General features: G+C 46.6%; 1 protein-coding gene across 3 annotated transcripts in view; it reads left to right on the top strand.

Moving 5' to 3' along the window:
- The first annotated feature begins 3572 nt into the window (after window positions 1-3572).
- Window positions 3573-25741, top strand: part of Usp10 (ubiquitin specific peptidase 10) — a 38694-nt gene continuing 16525 nt past the window's right edge. For all 3 annotated transcript variants that reach the window (XM_048355011.1, XM_048355012.1, XM_048355010.1), the window contains exons 1-4: window positions 3573-3686; window positions 18652-18720; window positions 22804-22864; window positions 23436-24470. In XM_048355011.1, coding sequence (XP_048210968.1) covers window positions 3666-3686; window positions 18652-18720; window positions 22804-22864; window positions 23436-24470 — 1186 coding nt within the window. In that variant the 5' untranslated portion in view covers window positions 3573-3665. The remainder of the gene's footprint in view (window positions 3687-18651; window positions 18721-22803; window positions 22865-23435; window positions 24471-25741) is intronic.

The raw sequence follows: 25741 nt of genomic DNA, 5'->3' as shown, positions 1-25741 counted from the left end.
GAAAACACACCATTCAGGGTAACTGGAAGCCCTGTTCCTGTAATAGGGAGGTCAGATCTGGCCAGTGCCATCATTAACTGTGGAGGGGTGTCAGACTGACTCCAGGTCAGATTAGAGCAGAAGCCAACTCCATCTTCACTAAGATCTCCCCACCCTATCCAGGGAAGCTCCCCTTCGCTGTGATAAGATTGTGTGAACTGCTTGACCGCCTGAAGCATGGAAGTTTCAAGGAATGTTCAAGGTTAAGCCAGTGCCCTCCTATGAGTAGGCGTATCCACCTGCATCATGTGAGCCCCGCCAAATCCATGCGCCAATTCTAACTAGAATGATAGGTTGGTTCAAGCAGATACTATGAGGCAGACTGTAACTCCACTGGCCAGCTGCGTGTGACCTGGCATGCTCTGTAAGTGTTGTAACCTCATTGGCCACCTGCGTGTGGCAGGCTTGACCGTGTGGTGTTTGCCTTTATAACCCGACCCTGAGTGTGGCCCGGGGCGTGCGGTCCCAGCTCCCCAGTCTGGGCTGCGGCCCTGGCCGGGCCAGCCGGCTTTTTACGGTTGCGGTTCCAGCTCCCAAGTCTGAGCCGTGACCCTGGCCGGTCAGTATACTTTTTACTTCCCCCCAAAATCCATCTTTTTACTTGAGACTGTCTGAGTGGTGGACTCTTGGAGGGATGGGCGATTCCCCCCACCCTTGGACCCCGTTACATTGTGGTCCCCTCCCTTGGAGGGCTCGTCCCCATTACAGTTTCTAGGTCATTTAGAACAAACGATTTCCTTTTTTTTTGGTTGGTCACAGGGCTTGAACTCTGAGCCTGGGCGCTGTCCCTGAGCTCTTCAGCTCAAGGCTAGCACTCTACCACTTTCACCCACAGCGCCACTTCAGGTTTTCTGGTGGTTCATTGGAGATAAGAGTCTCACAGACTTTCCTGCCCAGGCTGGCTTTGAACTGTGATCCTCAGATCTCAGCCTCCTGAGTAGCCAGGATGACAGGAGTGAGCCACCAGAGCCCAGCTTCCAATGATTTCCTTATTTCTTTGAATGCACACTTCCTGTCTTATGTGGACAAGGTCACGTTTTTAACCTTTTAGGAAAGTTATGGTAGAGAAGCCGCCCTTGCCACGCCAGTCTGCATACAACCCTCCCGGACTTGCGGGTGACAGAGTCCCAGCGCAGGGGAGCATGGTCTCGGCAGGAGGTGGCGAGCGCCTTGGTTCTCATGGGGATTTGTGGCTATCTCTAAGTCCAGGCCCGCGGTGTCTGAGCCTTTGAGTATTTCACCAGGTCTCTCTGCCTCTCCATCCGGCATCTGCTTGGTTCTCCCGTAACCACAGTTGCCCCTGACAGCCTGCCTCTCCACTTGGCAAGTGTCCTCCGAGTCCCTGGAGCATTCGGACTGACAGACGCCACGAGGAGGCCAGGCTCTGTCCCACTCCAAGTGCCTCCATGTTGAACAGCATGGTAGCTTGCAGGCAATGCTAGGCCCTGGGTGACTCCATGTGATCAAACAGCAGCTTGGCTGGGCACCAGTGGCTCTGCCTACAATCCTAGCTACTCAGGAGGCTGAGAGCTGAGGACCACTATTCAAAGCCAAGCAGCCAAGAAACTTCATGAGACTGTCGTCTTCAATTAACCACTAAAAAACCCAACAGTGGAGCTGTGGCTCAAGTGACAGAGTGTTGGTCTTGAGAATAAAAGCTAAGGAATAGCACCTAGATCCTAGTTCAAGCCACCATACTGGCACACACACACACACACACACACACACACACACACACACACACACCAGCAGCTTGTTCCATTCTATGTGCAAACGCTTGGTGGGATGACTGCATCTTGTGATACAAGTGAACCCTCGTGGCCTATCCACCCAAACCATGACACAGACTGGCAGGCTCAAACCTGTCACCCTAGTTACTCAGGAGGCTGAGACCTGGAGGACCACAACTGGAGGCCAGCCTGGGCAGAAAAATCTGTGAGACTCCCATCTCTAACTAACTAGTTAAAAAAAAAAAAAAATCAGGGCTGGAGCACCAGCAGATCAAACGAGCCAAACAACCATGAAGCCCTGAGTTCAAACTCCAGTACTGACCAAAAAAAAAAAGATTATCACCTATCAATGAACTTATCCGATAAAATGAGGAACCACCTATATCAGAAAAACCAGGACCATGAACTCACAGAACACACCAGAGCAATGAAACCTCTCCCCTGGGTTGTATGAAAGGAGGGGACACCTTACATTGGGGACAGTGGCACCACTGTCAGGGATCAACGGGTGACCATCCTCCGCTGCTTTTCCTGGGGCTTCAGCTCAGCTCTGGGACCCTGAGTGACCTGACCCTTGCCTTCCTTCCCCTCCTAGGGAGCCCTGAGCCAGCTCGGCACTGGAGGCAGGTGTGCACTTTGACACCACTCTGTGCAACAGAGCACAACAGCTCTGGGACTGGACTCTTTATGTTAATATCTTATCACCGACTCAGCCCTCTGCTCTCCTTTCCAGCAGGGCCTCTAAACCCTACAGAAGCTTTAACTCTTTGTGAGCCATACTGGAATCTCCGTATCACAGCGAGGGTTCACAGCAGGGATTAGACTGGAATTAAAGAACTTGTAATTCTGACGTGGAAAGACACACACGCTCCTTGGTGTCTGCCTCTCTGTTCCTTCCTTCCTTCTGTGTGTTTGTGGTTATGGGGGCTTGGACTCAGGGCCTGGGGCTCTGACTTGGCTTTTCTGCTCAAGGCTGTGGCTCTAACCATTTGAGCTGCAGCTCCACGTCTGACTTTGTGATGGTTAATTGGATATCAGAGTCTCCTGGACTTTTCTCCCCGGGACTGGCTTTGAACCACAATCCTCAGATCTCAGCCTTCTGGGAAGCTAAGATGATCAGGTATGGGCTACCCGAGCCCCGTCTGAACTCGTGCACTCATTTTTAAAAATCACTTATTTTAGAGTAGTCCTCCTCTTCAACCTGCCTGCTGCTGCATCGGGAAGGCCTGGGCTTCTTCATTGGACGTGGCGATGGATGGATGTTCGGGGCCACCTCCAGGCTGGGGCGAGGGATGGATGGACGTTCGGGGCCACCTCCTGGGCGGGGCGGGGCGGGAGCAGGCTCTCCGTAGGTCTTTGCTGGGCACACGCTTCGCTTTTATTTATTCACGCGTCCTTCGGGTTCTCCGGTGCTGGGCGGCGGAAAGGCCGGGCGCGGGGCAGTTCCCAGGCAACACTGCGGGCGTCAGGCGGGAGGACGTGGACGGATGAATGGGCAGAACGGCGCCTTTCAGTCCCGGGGACCGAGGCCCGCGCCCGGGGGGGGTTTTTCCGTGGGCCCGGGACGCTCCCTTTCGGCCGCGGGGCCCCGGCACCTCCCCGGCGCGCCCTCCCCGCTGCGGCCCGGCCCCGCGGGCTCCCGCCGCCCCATCGCGCACGTGCGGGGCCGCGGCCTCCGGGCGCCGCGCGGCGAGGCTCCGGCGGGAGGCGGGATCGCGGCCGGGCGCACGCCCACCTGTCGCGCGCAGGCGCAGAAGGCCGCCTCCCGCCCGCGGCGCGGCAGTGCGCAGGCGCGGCGGCCGCTGCGAGAGTGTGAGTGCGGCGAGAAGATGGCGGCGGCGGGGGACGCGGCGTGAGGAGCCGGAGCCGTGCCGAGCCCCATTGAGTCGGGCCGCCATGGCCCTCCACAACCCGCAGGTAGTCCGGGCCGCGGTGTGGACGGGAGGCCCGCGCCCTGGGCGGCGTGCGCGGCGGGCGGGCGGGCGGGCGGCGCGGGCGGCGCGGTGGGGGGAGGCGCGGACACGCTGCCGGCCTAGGCCTGCGCCGCGCCCCGCCCCGCCGCGCGCCCGCCGCCACGCCGAGGCCGCGGGTGGGCGCCGGGACCCCGCGGCCGGGCCCCGGAGGGTGCGTCCACCGGCCCCGGCTGGCGGGCCGGAGCCGCCCCGCGCCCCGCGCCCCGCGGTGGCGGCCGAGCCCGCGGCGACGCGCCGACCCTGTGTCCGGGCGGCCTCAGCGCGGGCGGGCGGGCGGGCCGGCGCGGGGAGTGCGGCGGCCGTGGCCCAAGCCCCCCGGGCGGCCCCGGCGCGGGGCGCTGGGCTCCTCGGACCCCGGGCGGGGGGAGTAGCAGCCGCAGGCCGCCCTGGCAAGGAAAAGTGGAGTAAGTGGCGGGCGGCGCGCTTGAACGCGCCTCCGACCGACGCCGCGCACGCATCCAGCCCAGCCAGCCGGGCCGACTGACCCTCGGGCCCCCGAGCCGGGCCCCGGCGTCCGCGGCGGGGTGGGCGAGCCAGGAGTGCGCGCCCCGCCGAGCCGAGCCGTCCTCGCCCGCCTCCCGCCCCCGAGTCGCAGACCTCCGGGAGAAGGCGGCGGGGTAGCCCTGTCAGGCTGGGCCTAGACCCCTGTTGGTTCCTCTCGAATCCCTGGAAATCAGGCATGCTGGTGCACCAGCCGACTCTGCTTTTAGCGGTGTTTTTTTGGGGGGGAGGAGGGGGGAAGGAAACCAACTGGCTGCAGTGGAGGACAATACCTCTTCATCAGCAACTGGGTTTTGTTTGTGGGCAAATGAAGTCGACCCGATTACACCTTGGAAATAATGTGTTTTGTTGAGGTTGGGACTGGCTTCTTAACTCGAGATCCTCCTGCTTCAGCCTTCAGAATGCTGGGGATATGTGCCACCACACTCCACTCTAAATAATAATTTTGTGTGTGTGCTAGGTTTGATCTCAGGGCCTCTTGCTTCTAAATAATGATTTTAACAACTTGAAATAAGTAACTAATGCATGTTGTAGGATTTAAAAATGGGAAATCCTTTTTAAAGCGTGGATCCTTCAGGAAACAGCAGTTTTGCTAGATTTGTGATACTTAGTTTGTATCAGACCTTTCCTGCTTTGACTTTCCTCCCACTTGTAGGTTTACATTTATATTTAGTGTATATAATTCTTTGCACCAAAGAGGTGTGTGCACGGTAGTTGTTGAATGATTTTGGCACTTATTCAGAGATTCTCTTAAAAGATTTGGTATTTGCCTTTTGCACAACGTGAATACTAGTTAATAACTTGATTTTAAAAATTAGTCTGAGTAAACCTTAAGCTCATTATGAACTATTGTGTAATACAGTATTCTTGATGGTTCTTTAATCTCTGTCTCTGTCTCTCTTTTGGTGTACTCTTTCTCAAGCTTGAACTTGGGACCTGGGCACTGTCCCTGAGCCTTTTGTGCTCAAGGCTAGCACTCTATCACTCGAGCCACAGCTCTGCTTTTCTGGCTTTTTGATGGTTAATTGGAGATAAGAGTCCCACGGGTCTTTCCTGCCCAAGCTGGCTTCAAGTCAAATCTCAATCATCAGATATCAGCCTCTTGAGTAGCTAGAATTACAGGTGTGAGCCACTGGCGCCTACTTTATTCTTGGTGATTCTGAGGTGAAGGAAACGTGGTTAGGTATAATTCACTTCCTTTATTTAATAAGCAAAAATCAGTGCAAAACTGAAGAGGGTTAACTGGTGATAGTATGGGATGCAACTGTAATTCCATTTGTGGCATTGTCACAGTGTGTTTTAGACAATTATTGCCTATACATCAGAAAGCTGGATTGGTCCATGATAGTTTAAACATAAGTATGAGCAATACTTGAGTTTAAACTTCTCTTGAAATAATGATTTCAATGCTTACAGGGGCTAGCTTGGAGAAGGAGCGAAGGAGATAGTTTGATTTTTCACTTTTTTTTTTTTTTTTGCCAGTCCTGAGGCTTAAGCTCAGGGCCTGAGCACTGTCCCTGGCTTCTTTTTGCTCAAGGCTAGCACTATGCCAACTTGAGCCACAGGGCCATTTCTGGCCCTTTCTATATAAGTGGTGCTGAGGAATCGAACCTAGGGCTTCATGTATACAAGGCAAGCATTCTTGCTCCTAGGCCATATTCCCAGCCCCTTCACAGTTATTTTTAAAAGGATAGTAATGGAAATAATAGAATCAGGTATGACAGGATTTAATTACTACATCTTGCCTGAGTTGTTCTGAGGAGAGAGAGAGAGAGAGACAGAGAGAGACAGAGACTGTGTGTGTGTGTGTGTGTGTGTGTGTGTGTGTGTGTGTGTGTGTTAGTACTGGGTCTTGAACTCAGAGTCTCAAATTCTTGCTTGCTCATTGCTGGCACTCTACCATTTGAACCATGTCTCCAGTTCTGGCTTTGCTGGTTAATTAGGGATATGACTCTCTCCAGTTTGTCTGCCTGTGTTGGCCTTGAACCCGGATCCTCAGATCTCAGCTTGCTGGGTAGAGTGCACATATGCCTGGCCAGTTCTGAGCATTTTAATTAAATTGCTTAATTCAGTTACCTGTTGTTCTTGCAGCCTTAGTGGACATTCATTCATTCACCACATGCGTTTTCTTACCATGTATTGAGCTTTGTGATGTTTTCTGTTTGAGTTTGTGTTTTGTTTTGTTTCCTTTTTGGCCAGTCCTGGAGTTGAACTTAGGGCTTGAGCACTGTCCCTGGCTTCTTTCTGCTCAAAGCTAATGCTCTATTGCCAACTTGAGCCACAGCGCCACTTCTGGCGGTTTTCTACATATGTGGTGCTGAGGAATCGAACCCAGGGCTTCATGTATATGAGGCAAGCACTCTTGCCACTAGGCCATATTCCCAGCCCATTGTGGTTGTATTTTAAGACAGGGTCTTGCTCAGGTTGGCCGGGAATTTGTGATCCTCTGCTTCAGCCTTCCCAGTGATAGAATTACAGGTGTGACTTACCCTGCCTGGTTCATACCATTTGTTTATTGTTGGAAGTAACCATAAGTTAACAGTTTTGGAGGAAAACATGTGAGAAACCTCTTGGAAATGTATGCAATGCAATCTTTAATTGTTTGAATTATGTATGTTTGTATGTAGTTCTGCTTGCTTGAACTCAGGGCCTCTTGCCTATTTGGGTCACAGCTGGTGCTCTACTTGGGGCCACACCTCCTCCAGTCCAGCTTTTCTTTTTACTGGTTAATTGGAGATGAAGTCCTGTGGACTTGTTTGCCCATGCTGGTTTGGAACTGTCATCCTCATATCTCAGCCTCTTGAGTAGTTAGGATTACAGGCATGAGCCACCTGGGCCTAACTCATACAAATAATGAAGTTTGATAGTTGCAGTGTAATACCTTTCTAATTTGTGGATGTTTTCATAAATTAGAAGTCAGAGGACTGGTTAAATGGTTTGAGGTAATTAATTTGAAACTCCAAGTCCTTCCTTCTAGTTACATTTAAGTCCTCTCTACAAGTAGTGCTTAGAGCCTTTCTCCAGTGTGGATTCTGGGCCATTGCATTTATTTCCTAACGATTCCTCCAGTATCTCTAGCTCCTGAGTGGCTAGGATTATAGGTGTGAGCCACTGCCACCGGCTTTAGTGTAACTCTTGAAAGGTGCATTTTGGTTTTAGTATCATGTAGTAATAGCTGAAGTAAATACAATTTCTTGAAATGCTGAGAGGATATTTGGAAATAGTTTTCTTTTGTGTAGAGATGTTAAGTATTTTAGCATTTCCTAAGACTGAGTGTGATATCAGAAGTCTCAAGTTCATGGTTACCTGGAGTGGTTGCTGCCGGTAAACTGCAGATGTACTGTATATTCAGGGCCTCCCTGTCATATTCTTCAGCCCGTCTCCATGTGAGGCAGCACTGAGATTAGTGAACAGTAAGTGGGCCCACCCATTCTCCAGAGTAAAACATTAGATGGAACTAACAGTATTTAAACAGTGTTGTGCATAAGAAATTTCAGCCACCACTGGGGCTTAAACTCAGGGCACTATTCTTGATTTATTGCTCATGACTGGCATTCTACCACATCTCTCTTTTTTTGGGTGGGGGGGCAGTCCTGGGCCTTGGACTCAGGGCCTGAGCACTGTCCGTGGCTTCCTTTTGCTCAAGGCTAGCACTCTGCCACTTGAGCCACAGCGCCACTTCTGGCCATTTTCTGTATATGTGGTGCTGGGGAATCGAACCCAGGGCCTCATGTATACGAGGCAAGTTCTCTTGCCACTAGGCCATATCCCCAGCCCCTCTACCACATCTCTAGTCTGGTATTTTTCTGGTTAATTGGAGATAGAGTCTCACAGACTTTACAGCTCAGACTGCCTTCAACTTTCCATCTATCCTTCAGGTCTCAGACTTTTGAGGACCTAGGGTTACAGCATGAGCCACTGATGTGACCCATAGGAAATCTTACAGGAGAAAAGGATCCCAAAGCTTGATAATTGTTGTTTAATGTCGAACCTAAGTGGCTTGTTCGCTATATGCTATGATTGCAATGTAGTGTTCCAGTAATGGAGAAAGTTGGATCATCTCCAGTTGAATTAGTTATATCAAAATTATTTTTATTTGTTTTACAAATTTCAGATGTGTAAGTACTTCCTAGTAATGGATTCAAGTTTTCCAGTGGCACATTAAACATAGTTGCTAAGGATACTTCTCATTGTTAATGTTCTAAAGTATAAAAAAATAATAGAGTTGCTTTTGATTTTATAGTTAGGTTGCTACAATGCTACCTAGTACTATACTTGCAAGAATCACTGTAGCACAAATCAGACAAATGTGTTTGCAATGGAATTTCTGGCTTTGGGCCATTGGATTACTGTCATTTGTCACTTTAGTGCCACTTCAGCAGTGTAGATGTTCATTTCCAAAGACGTGCATGTGCTTGGACTGCAGTTTTCCTGTCTGTTAAGTGGTCTCCCAAAAGGTCTTTCTGTGACTATTTCTGTCATTGCAGGCTGGATTAAGAACTATGGTTGGACCAGGCATAGTGGTACACATCTGTTATCCCAGCACTCAGAAGGCTAGAGTTCAAGGCTAGCCTGGACTATGTGGCAAAATGCTGTCTCCAGAAAAACAAAACAAACCTAGTGTTGGGACATAAAAGTAGACAATGGGATATGCTTACAGTATTTGTTTGAAGGATTAGCCAAAGTATAATATATCATCGGCCTAGATGTGGAGTCATAAGGTTACAGACTTTGATGAGTTGTCTGTTTTCTGACTATTGGAAAGCTCTTGTCTGTGTTCCTACTTTCTTCTAAAGACTTGGGAAACCAGAAGTTGCTCACTCCATTTTGCTCCATCTTAATACCTGTTTAGTTCCAGTTGCCCTCTCCTGGGAAAAAGACAGGTAAGAAGTGTGGTTTGAGACTGGAGAGGAAGTAACGTCAGAGGTGGTTCAAGCTTGTCTTCTTGGCTCATGTAGAATTAGGAGAGGAGAGTGTACTTTCATCATGTTGAGCCTTTGCACAAGAGTAGTGGCTATTTTTCCTTGAATTGACCCCTGCCATCCTTTAGGTCAGTTCTTAGCCTATTTCATCAGCTAAGGGCTCTCCTCTAAGCCTACACAGATTGAAGTTTTGTAGTTTACCACATGAAAGTATCTCCTAATTAAAAGGCAGACAATCTTTGGTACTTGATTTTATATCTGGCAGCTTCATTTCATCTCTCATCATCTGGTGGTAGTATATTTTTACTTTCCAGTTGTCCTTGCCTTATGAAAAAAAATGTGTGTTGGGCTGGGAATATGACCTAGTGGCAAGAGTGCTTGCCTTGTATACATGAAGCCCTGGGTTCGACTCCTCAGCACCACATATACAGAAAAGGCCAGAGGTGGCGCTGTGGCTCAAGTTGGCAGAGTGCTAGCCTGGAGGAAAAAGAGGCCAGGGACTGTGCTCCGGCCCTGAGTCCAAGGCCCAGGACTGCCCCCCCACCCCAAAAAAATGTGTGTACACTCTTTTTCCTCTCTTTCTGTGGTTCTAGAGTTTGAACTTGGGTTCTTGTGCTTGCTAGGCAAGCACTCTACCACTTGAGCTATGTTCCCAGCCCATTTTGCTTTGAGGGTTATTTTTCAGGGCTGCCTGGCTAGCAGTCCTCTCATGTATGGCCTCCCAGGCAGCTGAGGTTTATTGGCGTGCACACCACACCTTGCTTATTGATCGACATTCTGTCTAACCTTTGTTTAGTCTGGCCTTGAACTATGATCCTACTGATCTCTGCCTCTGGAGAGCTGATATTACAGGAGTGAACCACCACACCTGGCAAAAATTAATCATTCTCATTTCTGTGCAGTGGGTAGACATACTGGTGGGCCCTTCTTCTAGCAAAGTAGTCTTAAATGTATTAAAAGACTTTGACAAGCTTTTGTTCTCATGGGAGCTACTATAAAAATGTATATATAGGGCTGGGGATAGGGCCTAGTGACAAGAGTGCTTGCTTCGTATACATGAGGCCTTGGGTTCAATTCCCCAGCACCACATATACAGAAAATGGCCAGAAGTGGCGCTGTGGCTCAAGTGGCACAGTGCTAGCCTTGAGCAAAAAGAAGCCAGGGACAGTGCTCAGGCCCTGAGTCCAAGCCCCAGGACTGGCAAAAAAAAAAAAAAAAAAAAAATATATATATATATATGGCTGGGAACGTGGCTTAGTAATAGAGTTCTTACTTAGCATGCAAAGCCCTGGGTTCTATTCCTCAGTACCACATAAACAGAAAAGGCTAGAAATGGCTCTGTGGCTCAAGCAAAAGAAGCTCAGGGACAGTGCCCAAGCCCTGAGTTCAAGCTCCAGGACTGGAGGAAAAAAGTATGTATAAATGTTAATTGAATACTTTTAGATATAGTAGGTATGCTTTTCTTTAAGAAACTGAGTATGCAGAAAGAAAACATTAAAACAGTACAAAATTACCAGGCATGGTGGTTCATTCCTGTAATAAATACCAGCTGCTTGGGAGGCAGAGATCTGGAGGATCTCAGTTCAAGGACAACCCAGGCAAAACGTTTATGAGACTATTATCTCAACCTACAAAGCTGGGTAGAGTATGATGTGTAGGGTTGGGCAAAAACACGAAGCCCTATTTAAAAAATAAAATTAAGAGCATGGCTCATGTGGTAGAGCACCTGCCTAACACGCACACATAAAGTTCTGAATTCATATACCAGTAATGCAAAAACAAGCACCTGTACAAAATAGAGGGTCACATTGACAAATCTGTTTTCATGGATGTCCTGGCTGGAGCTCTCCTTATTCTGAATAGTGTACCTTGGAGGCCTTAGAGAGCTACTCTATGGGACTTGGTGAACACTGGTTAATATACATTTGTACCTACAGAAGAGATTCTTCCCATGATTTGAGTACATACCCAAAATACAACACTTTTAGGTGTTAAAACAAGGAACAGGCTAGGAATGTATGTGGCTTAATGGTAGAGCGCTCGCCTAGCATGCATGAAGCCCTGGGTTCGATTCCTCAGTACCACATACACAGAAAAAATCAGAAATGGGCGCTGTGGCTCAAGTGGTAGAGTACTAGCATTGAGCAAAAAAGCCAGGGACATTGCCCAGGCCCTGAGTCCAAGCCCCAGGACTGGCAACAACAACAACAAAAAAAAACCCACATGGAACAAGACTGAGTTCCTTTATAAAACTACATTTTGCATTCCTTGGGTCTTGTCAGCTAGAACTAATCAAGTTAATACGTGATTCTACGTATTAAATTTTGGTTTAGCAAAGTTAACAATCTGCATTGTTGAATTGTCACATAAACATGACTGTCCTTTCCCATAGATGTAGGCAATGCATTTCTGTTTTATTCCCTTCATTTAAATTTAGTCAGGACAAATTACTTGTGAATTTATTTGCTACTCTTAATACTGTCAGGAGGTAGTCTACACTCTTGTCTTTTGCACTTCTCTTGTCCTAGACAGCTCCTAACTCCTGAGAGATGTTCATCTTATCATTAAAACACATGCACTCCCTTCTCTTCAGAGAGCCAGCATTTTCCCATATGATAGGACAGGCTGACACTTTGTTAGGAATAGAGGAGAGTGCAAAAATGAAGTTTTATTCTAGAGATCTAGAGATTCTTACCCATTGATTTAAAAAAATCTATTTAAAAATTTGTTTATTGTGTTACTACCCATGAACTTTGCCACTTAGCCAATCCCTTCTTTTATTGATATATTTATATTTTAGAGGAAGATATAGGGATAGTGCATATTTACTTTCTTTTGGTATTTTAAGTAATAATTTCTCTTAACCTGGTCAGGACCAGGTCTGTTTAAATCTAAAAGAGGCCTTCTGGGTAGGTAAGGCCCTTGATGAGGGAGAACATCTTTACTGTAGAACCCTGGAGCACTGCCCTAATTCCCATCCACTCCTTGACATGTGCAGAGTCAAGAAGGTGTTTACTGAATATCATTGGCATTAACGAGGTCTAAATAAGCTGAGCACTGGTGGCTCAAAGCCAGTTTGGGCAGGAAAGTCTGTGAGACATTTTTTTTTTGGCGGGGGGAGGTGGTCTTTGGGGCTTGAACTCAGGGCCTGGGTGCTGTCCCTGAGCCTCTTTGAGCTCAAGGCTAACGCTTTACCACTTGTGCCACAGCACCACTTCTGCCTTTTTCTGAAGAGTTTATTGGAAATAAGAGTTTCATGTACTTTTCTGCCTGGGCTGGCTTTGAACTGCCATCCTCAGATCTCAGCCTCCTGAGTAGCTAGGACTACTCAAGAAAAGCCAGAAGTGTAGCTGTAGCAGGAACAGTGTCCAAGCCCTGGATTCAAGCCTCAGGACACACACACACACACAATGCCTAGTGGCAAGAGTGCTTGCTTGTATACACGAAGCCCTGGGTTCGATTCCCCAGCACCACATATGTAGAAAATGGCCAGAAGTGGGGCTGTGGCTCAAGTGGCAGAGTGCTAGCCTTGAGCAAAAAGAAGGGACAGTGGTCAGGCCCTGAGTTGAAGGCCCAGGACTGGCAAAAAAAAAAAAAAAAAAAAAGTTGAAGCAACATTTTTGGCCTTTGGGGAAGGAGAAAGAACAGAGATCAGCAGCATACTAAATGTCTGGTACTGTCTGGGCTATGCTAAAGGCATCTAATATATATATATATATATATATATATATATATATATATCTTACATCATTTCTAAAAGGGGGTGAGTAATCACATATAGTTGGTGGCAGAATCCCTCAAGAAACTGAGCCCTGGGGCATGGGTGTGCGTGTGATGCACACTATTTGCATATGCCTTGGGATTTTTACAGACTTTCTCAGGCTCCCAAATCCCAGTAGTACCTACTACTAAGGGGATGGTCCCCATGCTAGAGCACTATCTGGTGCCTTTGGCAGCTGCGCAACCCACCTCACACCTATGTAGCCCAGGTGGACTGGGAGTGTGGTTCACGTGGTATAGAATGCTTACTTACAAGGCACTGAGTTCAATTGTCAGTACCACCAAAAAGAAAACACCCCCTCCCCCACACAACAAACTAGCTTTGAGCTCATGATCCTGCCTCAGCAACTAAAGCGAATCATTAAATGAAAAGTTCTGTATGGACTTCTTGAACTGGAAGAGAAGTACATGTATCATCTCATTCATTGTTATTTCTCACTGGGCAACTCTAGTTTTGCAATGCCAGCAAATCGAAAAACAAACGAACCCAACACACTTGTGTATGTACCCAGACTTACCCTCCCCACCAAATCACCATAACCCCAAATGCCTGCCTTGTTGCTGGCAGGTGGCCTTTGGTAGCTCAGCTTTTGTTGGGCAGGTTCCAGAATGCTTTGTGGAATGAAGAGCCCTGTAAAACAGATGGCACTTAGCATTTCTGTGCATGTAGCTCTGTTTAATGCAACATAGTTTTGCTTCGTGTGTGTGCGCGTGCGCACACAACGTGCAAGTACTAGTCCTGTGACTTGAACTCAGGACCTAGGTGTGTTATTCTTGGGCTTTTTTGCCCAAGGCTAGTGCTCTACCACTTAAGCCACAGCTCTACTTCCACTCTTGGTGGTTAATTGGAGATAAAGTCTCATGGACTTTCCTGCCCAGGTTGACTTTGAGCTGTGATCCTCAGATCTCAGCCTCTTGAGTACCTTTGAGCCACTGGTACCTACTGTTCCAGTGTTTTTGCTTCCGTTAGCATTGTGTAGCATGGAGTATAGGCTTGTGATGCCAGGCCCACATAGCAACTTCTTGCATGAGTGCTTTGCATACCATCCTGCTATTTAATAATAGCAAAGCTAGTTAAATTTATTTACCATTTTGTACTTTAGTGCAGCTCTAGTAGGCACAGGACTGGAAAGTTGGGAAAAATGGATTTTTGTTAAGCTAACTATGTTTTCTAATTTGAAGATACAGTCTGTGCTGTACAAACAAATTCTAGCTCAGACTCTAAAGAAGCACTATGCAGGTAGCATATTTAAAAATCCTGCTTTGAAAGGTGCAAAGATTACTCTGTGTGTGCGTGAGTGTGTGTTTGCGCGTGTTTGCACGCGTGCCAGTCCTGGGCTTGAACTCAGGGCCTGGGTGTTGTCCCTGAGCTTTTTTGCTCAAGATTGGTGGTCAGCCACTTGAGCCAATGCTCTGCATTGACTGGACATCTTTTAAGTGTCCTCCACACTGTGCCCTTTCAAAAGGGCTGCAGGCATAGTGTGCCTAGTGGCTTTCAGCATCATGTGCTGTACTGTGATCAGTAATTTTTTTTTTCAAATTTTTATTTATTTATTTTTGCCAGTCCTGGGCCTTGGACTCAGGGCCTGAGACTGTCCTTGGCTTCTTTATGCTCAAGGCTGCTAGCACTCTGCCACTTGAGCCACAGCGCCCCTTCTGGCCATTTTCTGTATATGTGGTGCTGGGGAATTGAACCCAGGGCTTCATGTATATGAGGCAAGTACTTTTGCCACTAGGCCATATTCCCAGCCCCCTGTTTTTCTTTAAAATATTGTTATTAATAGTTATACAAAGGGGTTTCAGTTTTAGAAGTCAGGTTGAGTTCTCCCTCATCATTCCTCATTCCATTCCTTCTCTCAGGTTATTGACTTGTTCTTTCTTCTACTTTATTTTATTGATACATCTTGCCACTTCAATAATTGTGCATGTCAGTGGATTTTAGTGTATTCATGAGTTATACAGCTAGCACCACCCTCAAGTTGAGAACCGTTTATTACCCCCAAAGAAACATGTGTCTGTCAGCTGTTGTTCCCCTCTCTTCCCTTTACCCCAGTCATCCACAATTGATGTATGAATTGCCTGTTCTGCACAGCACATTTGAGTGACACGTTAGTGGCCATTTGTGTCCGGCTTCTTTTTTTTTGCCAGTCCTGGGCCTTGGACTGAGGGCCTGAGCACTGTCCCTGGCTTCTTCTCGCTCAAGGCTAGCACGCTGCCGCTTGAGCCACAGCACCGCTTCTGGCGGTTTTCTGTATATGTGGTGCTGGGGAATCGAACCTAGGGCCTCGTGTATCCGAGGCAGGCACTCTTGCCACTAGGCCATATCCTCAGCCCCTGTGTCCGGCTTCTTTAGCATGATTGTTTCCGGGTTCCTCATGCTGCAGTGGAGTCTGATGAGGTTATTGACTTAATGAAGTTTCCAAGGCCATGTTTATTTAATAATATTTTTTTTCAGTGCTGGAAATCAGAGCCCCACAAATGACAGGCAAAAACTACAGCTGGATGTCCTGCTATATTTTCTTGGTTCTTGTTAGATCCAGGAAGAACTTTAGGAGTTGTGTAGTCCAATAGACTATCATTTTTTATAGATGAAATGATAAAGTTTGTTATTTCTTAATGTTTCTTCACCTCAAATTGAGTTTTGTCAGCTCCGGAAACAACAGGGAACCCTGCACTTCTCAACTATTCCTTTGTTGGTAGTCACTTCATTATGATTTTGGACCCTGCCAAGCCTAGCTTTTCCATTTATTGAGTGAGGTAAATAGGAAAGTGATGGTTATTCAACTGCTTTGAAAAGTAAGGATGATGAAAATGCAAAGTATTTGCTGATTTTTTTCAACCTCAGAACCAGATCACCTATTGCCACGAGTCATTTTGAAGACAAAGAACACTAATTTAGGAGTAGCCTACTTAGTTTGAATTTCTAATGAGATGAAACTTTTGGTTTCAAAGCTTAGCATGCTTGTACTCTAGCGCCCTCTAGCGCAATGCTGTAGCCATAATTTTGTTTCTCTTTCATCTGCTCGAAGCCTTTCCTGTGCTTCCTTTGATCTCTTGGTGTACAGGTTAAAGAATTTATCATTACTTCTGAGTATGTTATTTTGGCTTTTACTTTGGCATAGACACTAGCATGTCCAACTTGTACAACCCTTTTCTTGGGGACTCTGGTAGCTGAGGTAGCTTGTTCCTTCCAGTAGGTAAAACCAAGAGTGGCCAAGCCATTGTTTTGTGTTTTGGTGAGTTGTTGTTTATGTTGTATCTGTGTGGTTGACTCCTGCTCCCTCCCTCCCCCAAGTTGGCATTGAACCTCAGTCCTCTCCATCTCAGCCTCCCAAGTGGCTAGGGTTACAAGCACCAGCCACTGGCTTCTGTATTTCTTGAATTAATTTTCTGGAATTTTTAAGTTGCCCCTCTTCTCCCCTCCCCACAAGGGTGTATGGATATCAGAGAACATTACTGTTATTTGTACTTGAACTTAGAATTTGTATTTGAGAATTTTATGAAAACATATTTTAGAATTCTAGGGATAAAATGGCTCATTGCCATTCATTCTGGTGTTAAAAACTTTTAATCTAATTGTTTTTAATTTTTTTTTTGTCATTCCTGGGGCTTGAACTCAGCCTGGATGCTGTCCTTAAGCTTTTGTGAACAAGACTAGCACACTCTACCATGTGGGACAACGCTGCACTTCTAGCTTTTTTCTTTCTTTTCTTTTTTGGTGTGGTGTTTAATTGGAGATGAGAGTTTCACACAGCCTCGCCTTAGTTGTCATCCTAGCTACTCAGGAGACTGACCTTTGAGGATCATGGTTGAAAGCCAGCCCAGGCAGGAAAGTCTATGAGACTCCTCATCTCCAACTAACCACCAGAAAAATGGAATTGGAGCTGTGGCTCCAAGTGGCAGAGCACTAGCCTGATGTGCAAAAGTTTAAGGACAACACCTAGGCTCTGAGTTCAAGACCCATGGCTGGCCAAAAATAAGAGTCTCATGGACTTTCCTGTCCTCACTGCCTTTGAACTGTGATCCTCAGATCTCAGCTTCCCAAGTAGGATTACAGACATGAGCCATTGGTTCCTGGCTCTGTTGAGTTTTTAAATAGAATAGTCCCAATTTTTATACTTGGCTGTTCTCTGAGAGCTCCCTGTCCCATATTTACTGTCCCTGTCCCATATTTACTGTTCTGCCTCCTTTTTACTGCACACTGGCTACTTCTTTCATGCCTGACATCTGCTTGCATGTCATGGATGATGTGAGCTTGTCCCCTTGTTGTGGATGATCAGGTCCGAGCTCACAGAGGATATTTCAGAAGATCATGTCTAGATCACTCTGTTAGTCTTTGTGCACTTGTGCAAGTAGGAGAGTTCATTGTGACATTTCCATACATGCACACAATATACCCTATGAGCCCTCCCTTTCACTGTCCTTTATCCCCTCTACTTAGAACAGTTTCGACTACTTTCATTGCTCTATTTTCATATATGTAAATTGCTTTTATTAATCTCCTTCCCTCTAGCTTTCACCCTCACAATAGATCCTGTTGCTTTCCTGTTTGTTTTTTCCTTTTTTTTTGTATGAATTTCACTAAGGAATTTCAACATGGTATTTCAGATATGTATATATTGCATTTTAATAAGAATAGCTTTCTGTATTGCATTTTCTTTTCGTGAATATATGTGACATTACCTGAAGACCTTTTTTGGTATTTATTTAGTTTTGATGGGATTGCCAAAGAGCCTGAAGAAAAGTTGCCTTCTGTATACTCTTACCACCAGGGTAGGGGTTGGTGGTCAGTTGTTTGCCTTGACAGTGTGTTTAGTTACAGGTTACTTTTAGTCACGTGCTTGAAATCTTTTCTGTAAATGGCTAGATTGCCAGCTCAGGTAGAGTAGGGTAGCCATACCTCTGCTTCTATTTTCACCCAGTCCTGATCATCCTACACATTTAGTAGATTCTAAATAAATGAGACAGGGAGTAGGGGAGGGAGTTTGCTAGCTATCTAGTTAGTTGTGGGACTCTCCTCCTCATAGTGATTCTTACTGAGTACTTGGGCTTTTCAAGCTCCTTGGGGCCTGTGAGCCAGTAGGTGCCAGTCAACGTCTGCACAGTTTTGTGGAGTGCTTTTCCAGAAAATCACAATCAGAAGGCAGTGTTGGTCTTTAATGTGTTTATCTGTGAGTCACAGTCACATGGAATATGGTATTTAAAAAGTACATAGGTTTCAAGATCATTCATCAAAATCACTAGCAGTTTCCTTTTTGAATTTCCCTTCCTCCCTTTTGACCCTTGTGCCTGGCTTTCCTCAATGTTTGGCAGGGAAACAGAAATGGAGGTAGGGACATGAGTCAGCAGGAAGGTGAGCAGAAGTAGGAGCCAGCTGGAGAGGGCTGGCAGAGCTGCTGGCCACGCATGCCGCACACAGCAGGGCTCTGCATGTTTGATGTGTACACCTGATTGGTTTCCAAAGAAGTTTTATCAATTCCAGTTTTCTCTTGGCAGTTCATGGAAAAGGTTAAGAGTGTTTTCTTGTTGTAATTGGAAAGTCTTGGCCCTAGAAATTCTAGCTCGCAGCCTCTTAATATATTTACTTAAGAACTTTGAGGTTCTACATCACATGTTTCTTAGGATTGTCAAAATATATAGCATTTTTTTGGTAAGAGAAATAATTTGTATATTTTATGTGATTAATGGATCTTTTTTTCCCCCCAGTATATATTTGGAGATTTTAGCCCTGATGAATTCAATCAGTTCTTCGTGACTCCTCGCTCCTCAGTTGAGGTAAGACAAAACTAAGCAAATTCATGCGTAGAGATAAATAATGGTTACAGTTCCATCTTTATTTTATTTTATTTTGTTTTTTGCCTTTTATTTATTTATTTGTTTTTGTCAGTCATGGAACTTGAACTCAGGGTTTGGGCACTGACTCTGAGCTCTTTTTGCTGAAGGCTAGCACTCTACCACTTTGAGCCACAGTACCACTTCTGGTTTTCTGGTGGTTAATTGGAGATAAGAATCTAATGGACTTTCCTGCCCAAGCTGGATCTCCGCCTGCTGAGTAGCTAGGATTACAGGTGTGAGCCACTGGCCATCCAGCTTATTTTTTGCTTTTTAATGAGTTCTAACACCCAGAAATGTTGCCTATGAATAGTAGAAATGGTTGAACCCACTACTTAGTCTGATTGATGTTAATGTCTTGCTACATTTGCTTTAGACTTCTTTTGTTGTTGTTGTTGTTTTGTTTTGATGCTGGTCCTCAGGCTTGAACTCAGTGAGGAGCACTTTGTTCTCACATGAACAATGAAACTTTTGGCTAAGCATAAGATGGGTTCTTGAGGTTACAATCATTTAAACCATTAAATAAGCTTTATTGTTATTAAGGTGATGTACAGAGGAGTTATCGTTTCATAAGTCAGGTAAGGAGTACATTTCTTTTTAAAAATCAATTAATTATTATTATTATTATTTGCCAGTCCTGGGCCTTGGACTCAGGGCCTGAGCACTGTCCCTGGCTTCTTTTTGCTCAAGGCTAGCACTCTGGCACTTGAGCCACAACGCCACTTCTGGCCATTTTCTATATATGTGGAGCTGGGGAGTCGAACCCAGGGATTCATGTATATGAGGCAAGCATTTTTGCCACCAGGTCATATTCCCAGCCCTGTACATTTCTTTTTTGACAGTGTCACCCCTTCCTTTGCTTTCCCTGTCTCCTCCTCCTGTCCCTGCCCAAGAGTTGCACAGTTAATTTTCCACATGGTGTCTACTGAATACCATGCCTGCATTTAAACCACTTTTTGTGTCTTGAAACAGTATCACTGGGGGCTGGGGATATGGCCTAGTGGCAAGAGTGCTTGCCTTGTATACATGAAGCCCTGGGTTCAATTCCCCAGCACCATATACACAGAAAACGGCCAGAAGTGGTACTGTGGCTCAAGTGGCAGAGTGCTAGCCTTGAGCAAAAAGAAGCCAGGATCAGTGCTCAGGCCCTGAGTCCCAAGGCCCAGGACTGGCAAAAAAGAAAGAAAGAAACAGTATCATTGATAACAGAAGTAGACATTCTTCTTCTTCTTCTTCTTCTTCTTCTTTTTTTTTTTTTTTTGGCTAGTCCTGGGCCTTGAACTCAGGGCCTGGGCACTGTCCCTGAGCTTCCTTTGCTTAAGGCTAGCACTCTACCACTTGAGCCACAGCACCACTTCTGGCCTTTTCTGTTTATGTGTTATTTAGGAATGGAACCCAGGGCTTCATACATGCTAGGCAAGCACTCCACCACTAAGCCACATCGCCAGTCCTGGCCCTTGGACTCAGGGCCTGAGCACTGTCCCTGGCTTCCTTTTGCTCTATGTGGTGCTGGGGAATCGAACCCAGGGCCTCATGTATACGAGGCAAGCTCTCTTGCCACTAGGCCATATCCCCAGCCTCCAGTCCTGGCATTCTTTAATACTACAGAAGGCACGGCCCTGCTTCATGCCTTCCTGACACTGCTGTGCCCATTTTCCTGTGTGCATACATCCTTTTCTGAATCTGCCAACAAATGCTGCATTCAGTGAATGAGCCAAATGCTTATTCTGGATCACTGTGCTAAGTGCGGGAGTCCAGGTCCCAAGAGTTTTGGGTACCTGGTGGTTTTTCTTAGCTTCCTGTTTGCTGTCATTTGTTTCTGGGGAGAGTAATTATGGGTTACTTGGAGGATGACATTTTGTGTCTGATTATTACATTGGCTCCCTAATAGTCCATTGAAGATGTCAGTTGAAGAAGCTACAATAGCAGTTCCCAAACAGTAGGGGGCACGAGAACCATCTGGGGTCCTCTAAGCCTGGCCAGCCCTGGGCTTAGTCCAGGCCCTTAGTCTTGGTGCTTACAGCCGCGCCAGTATTTGTTGGGCAGTGATGAGGGATGGAGCTTAGGGCCCATGCTTGGCCAGTGTTCTGCCATGAAGCTATGTCCCAGAGTCTTGTGTGAAACTTAGGCTGGCCTTGAACTCACAACCTCCTCTGCCTCTTAAGTGCTTTGGATTACAGGTACACACCACCATTCCCACTTGTGTTTTGTTCTGCCTTCAGGTAGCAGTGATATCATCTTCTTACTACCTTACATCTTTTCCTCCTAAACCTTATTGCAGACATGTTCATGGGAAACACTTTTTTGCCTCTTTAATAAGCAAGTGGGGGCTGGGAATGTGGCCTAGTGGCAGAGTGCTTGCCTAGCACACATGAAGCCCTGGACTCAGTTCCTCAGTACCACATAAACAGAAAAGGCTGGAAGTGATGCTGTGGCTCAAGTGGAGTGCTAGCCTTGGGCAAAAGAGGGACAGTGCCTAGGTCCTGAGTTCAAGCCCCAGGACTGCCCCCCCTCCCCCCCAAAAAAGTAAGGGATATTTAAGAAGAAATACTTGAGAAAGGGCTGGGGATATGGCCTAGTGGCAAGAGTGCCTGCTTCATATACATGAGGCCCTGGGTTCGATTCTCCAGCACCACATATACAGAAAATGGCCAGAAGTGGCGCTGTGACTCAAGTGGCAGAGTGCTGGCCTTGAGCAAAAAGAAGCCAGGGACAGTGCTCAGGCCCTGAGTCCAAGGCCCAGGACTGGCAAATAAAATAAAATAAAATAAATACTTGAGAAATGCCCAGTTCTACTGTTTATTTTTATGGTTTTTGTAGTGCTGGGGATTAACCCAGGACCTCATGCTTGATTACCATTTGGGTTCTTCCCCTAGCCAGCCCTTTTGTTTTTGTTTTTCAGACAAGGTCTTGCTAACTTTACCTTGGCTGGCCTCAAACTCAAAGTCTTTCTACTCCTTTCTCCCAGGTAGCTGGGATTACAGGTGTGTGCCACTTTACCCAGCAATCTCTTCCTGCTTTTAACAAAGCAGTCAATCCTGTGGTGTTACTTTTCTCTTTCAAAGAAGAAATGTGATATGTAGATGTTAATTCAGTTATTTAGAGCTCTATTTTAAAAGGGAGCCCCAGTTCCCAGGCCCTTCCTTTCTGGTGGTAGGCCTTTTCTACTCTGACCACAAACCTGCCCCTGCCTCTTCTGGCTGGGCTGCAGAAGTACAGAGGGTCAGGAAGCGTGGTCTACCAGTAGTCAGACTGAACTGGGATCAAGAGTTTCAAGAGTATGTGGGAACAGAAGAGTGTGCCAGAAGTATTCCATTGTAGCTCATTTACATGTCTGCTGGAGTTTACTGTTAGACCATTGGAAAGCATTTCTAATAGTGTGCTCTTTTTCCTGCAAGTTAAATGAAGATAGTTCAGATTTTTTTTTCTGTTGGGGCGGCAGTCCTGGGTCTTGAACTCAGGGCCTGAGCACTGTCCCTGGCTTCTTTTTTCTCAAGGCTAGCACTCTGCCACTTGAGCCACAGCGTCACTTCTGGCCATTTTCTATATATGTGGTGCTGGTGAATCGAACCTAGGGCTTCATGTATACGAGGCAAACACTCTTGCCACTAGGCCATATTCCCAGCCCTGATAGTTCAGATTTGACTGACTCTCCATGTGTGTCATTCTGGGAAAAGTGATGTCCTTGGAAGAGTTGTATGGATAAAAGAGTTCCAATAAAGAAGTGCCCTAGGGCTGGGGATATGGCCTAGTGGCAAGAGTGCCTGCCTCATATACATGAGGCCCTGGGTTCGATTCCCCAGCACCACATATACAGAAAATGGCCAGAGGGGGCGCTGTGGCTCAAGTGGCAGAGTGCTAGCCTTGAGCAAAATAAGAAGCCAGGGACAGTGCTCAGGCCCTGAGTCCAAGCCCCAGGACTGGCCAAAAAAACAAAACAAAACAAGAAGTGCCCTAATGCAGTGGTAGCTTGTGTTGGGTTTAATGTTGTGTGAACTAACTTTCATTTTCTGATTGTTCGTGCAGCTCCCTCCGTACAGTGGGACAGCTCAGTGTGGCACACAGGCTGCAGATGACTTACCTGATGGTAGGTTGGCTCTCCCTTATTTTCTGACTGATTTCTGGCCATGAGTGCTAGGTGGCAGGACCTGTAGACATGTGAACCCACAGGTTCATACTGGGCCTGAGCTGTGTCCCTGAGCTCTTCAGCTCAAGGCTAGCGCTCTACCACTTGAGCCATAGGGCCACTTCCGGTTTTCTGGTGGTTAATTGGAGATAAGAGTCTCATGGACTTTCCTGCCCGGGGCTGGCTTTGAACCGTGATCCTCAGATCTCAGGCAGGCATGAGCCACCAGTGCCTAGTGATGACTTAGTTTTTATTACAAATTTATTTAAATTTCTACTTTCTGAAAATCTTCCTTAGCTATGCAGAGTTGATATTCCCAGTTAAATATAATTGATGTTGCTACTATTTATTTTCAAGATATTATTTATTCCACACAAAAACATGTCATAGCTTTATTAATAAGAAAAGAACTGTAAGGTTTCAGTTTTCAGAAAGAAAATGTGTAATTTATTGGCACTTTTATAGTTGGTAGAGCTGTGTTCTTAACTAGTAGAATATTTACTAATTGTTTTTTTTTCCCCCTTTTAAACAGGGCAAGAATATCAAAGAATTGAGTTTGGTGTTAATGAAGTAATTGAGCCCAGTGATCCCCTGCCAAGAACAACCCCCAGCTACAGCATTTCAAGCACACTGAATCCTCAGGCCCCTGAGTTTATTCTTGGCTGTACAGCTTCCAAAAAAACCCCTGCTGGCATAGATAAAGATGCCAACTACAGTCCCATTGACTGCCAGTACCCAGGCTCTGCCCTGGTTTTGGATAGCAATTCTAACGTGGAGGCAGAAGTCTTGGAAAGTGATGTCGCAGGTGGCCTTGGACAAAGGGAGCGTAAAAAGAAGAAGAAGCGGCCACCTGGATATTATAGCTACCTGAAAGACGGCGGCGATGAGAGTATTTCCCCAGAAGCCTTGGTCAATGGCCACGCCAACTCCGCGGTTTCCAATAGTGGCGGCATGGAGGACACAGACTTCATGGGGGATGTGCTCCTGTCGGTTACGCCCAGGACTTGTAACAGCCCCCAGAACTCTATGGACTTCATGAGTGACGCTGTGCCTGGCAGTCCTTTCCCTGGAGCACTGGATGGTGGCGAGGCCAGGACTGCAGGGCCACCCGAGGGCTGCCATGGGACTGACCGTGAGCAGCCCTGCCTCCCTGCAGACAGCCTGCTAAGGACAGCAGTGGCACAGCCCTACCCTGGCCCCTGTACTACTGAGGACCTTCCAGTTGCTAATGGACAAATACTTGAATCCTCGGGCGAGGGCACAGCTGCCAACGGGGTGGAGTTGCACACCATAGAGAGCATAGACTCGGACCCTGCTAAGCTTGGGAGCGCAACCCCTCCTGCCGAAAGCGCGGTTTCTGCGTCGGGCGCCATTCCCATTAGTCAGCCTGCCAAGTCCTGGGCCAGCCTCTTTCATGATTCTAAGCCCTCTTCCTCCTCGCCTATGGCGTTTGTGGAAACTAAATGTTCCCCTCCCGCCCCATCTCCCCTGGTCTCTGAAAAGCATATTGAAGTCAAAGAAGGGCTCGTTCCAGTTTCAGAGGATCCCGTAGCCATAAAGATTGCAGGTACAGTCTTAACAGACGCAGGTGGAGTGGAGGTGGCGGCCAGCCTGCTGAATGAGACATCAAGGCAGGCGGGCTCACTCATGGAGCTGGATCGCAGCAGTTGTAGACCACCAGTGTATTTACAATATCTGAAAGTAAAATCTGAAAAACAGATAAGGGCTGGAGATGCACCTTGGTGGTCGCGTGTTTGCCTACCATGCACAAGGCCCTAGGATGGATCCCTAGTGCTGGAGATGAGGTGTTGCGGGAGGGGAGGGGAGGGGAGGGGAGTGCCATACCTTTGTGTTAAGTGGAAAAGCATTCATGTCTATTATGAATTCTTTTTAACTGACAAATTCTGTTTCTATTTCTTACCTTTGATCAAAAGTTCTGTTCTACTGTTTGTATAATGAACTTGTCCTGTTACAGCTGTTAAATACTGTTATAATATCTGAGTGGTACTCACTTTGTACTCTTAATTTCTTAACATATAAGCAGGTGTTTTGTGCCTAGTATAGGGGCTTTCACTTAGAATGAACAGTGCTCAATATCAGGTGTAGTAGCAAGCTGTAAAGTTCATCCTGTTATGAGTGTCTAGATTTTCATTAGAAATAAAAGCAAGTTCTTTTGGATGGCAGGAGGGTCTTACAAAGAGAACATTTATAGCTAGGTGTGGTGGCACATACCTGCATTCACAGCACGCAGAAAGCCGAGGCAGAAGGATTGTGAGCTTGAAGTGAGCCTGAGCTATGTAGCAAGTTCCTGTCTTATTAAAATAAAAAGTGAGAACTTTAATTCCTTTTTTGTTGTTGTTGTTTGAGACCAAGTGTTACATAATTCAGGTTGGCCTGGAACTCATGTTGTGCTGGTACTGAGGCTTGGAACGCAGGGCCTCATGTACTTAAGCTTTTTCACTCAAGGCTGGTACTCTGCCACTAGAGCCACTCCTCTACTTCTGTTTTTTTAACTGGAGATATGGGCCTCATGGAGTTTTCTGCCTGGGCAGACTTTAAACCATAATTCTCAGATCTCAGCCGCCTGAGTAATTAGAATTATAAGCATGAGCTATCATGCCTAACTTGGCCTGTCTCATTTATTATATTTCTATTAGAATATTCATTATAAGAATCCACTTTCACAAAGATGATGTGTGCCTTTATGTAGTGTAGTTTAAAGTTTAGTTTGACCCTGTAATGGCAAATACATGCTGAGGTACTTTTAAAAATGTTCATTCTGAGTCATGAGAGCATTTAGTGCCCATAATTACTTTGCAAAGGCAAAGACTTCCTATC

This window comes from Perognathus longimembris, chromosome 10, assembly GCF_023159225.1.
Source record: "Perognathus longimembris pacificus isolate PPM17 chromosome 10, ASM2315922v1, whole genome shotgun sequence".
Classification (NCBI taxonomy): domain Eukaryota; kingdom Metazoa; phylum Chordata; class Mammalia; order Rodentia; family Heteromyidae; genus Perognathus; species Perognathus longimembris.
The sequence above is the reverse complement of the archived record's forward strand: the minus strand, read 5'-3'. Positions and strand labels throughout refer to the sequence as shown.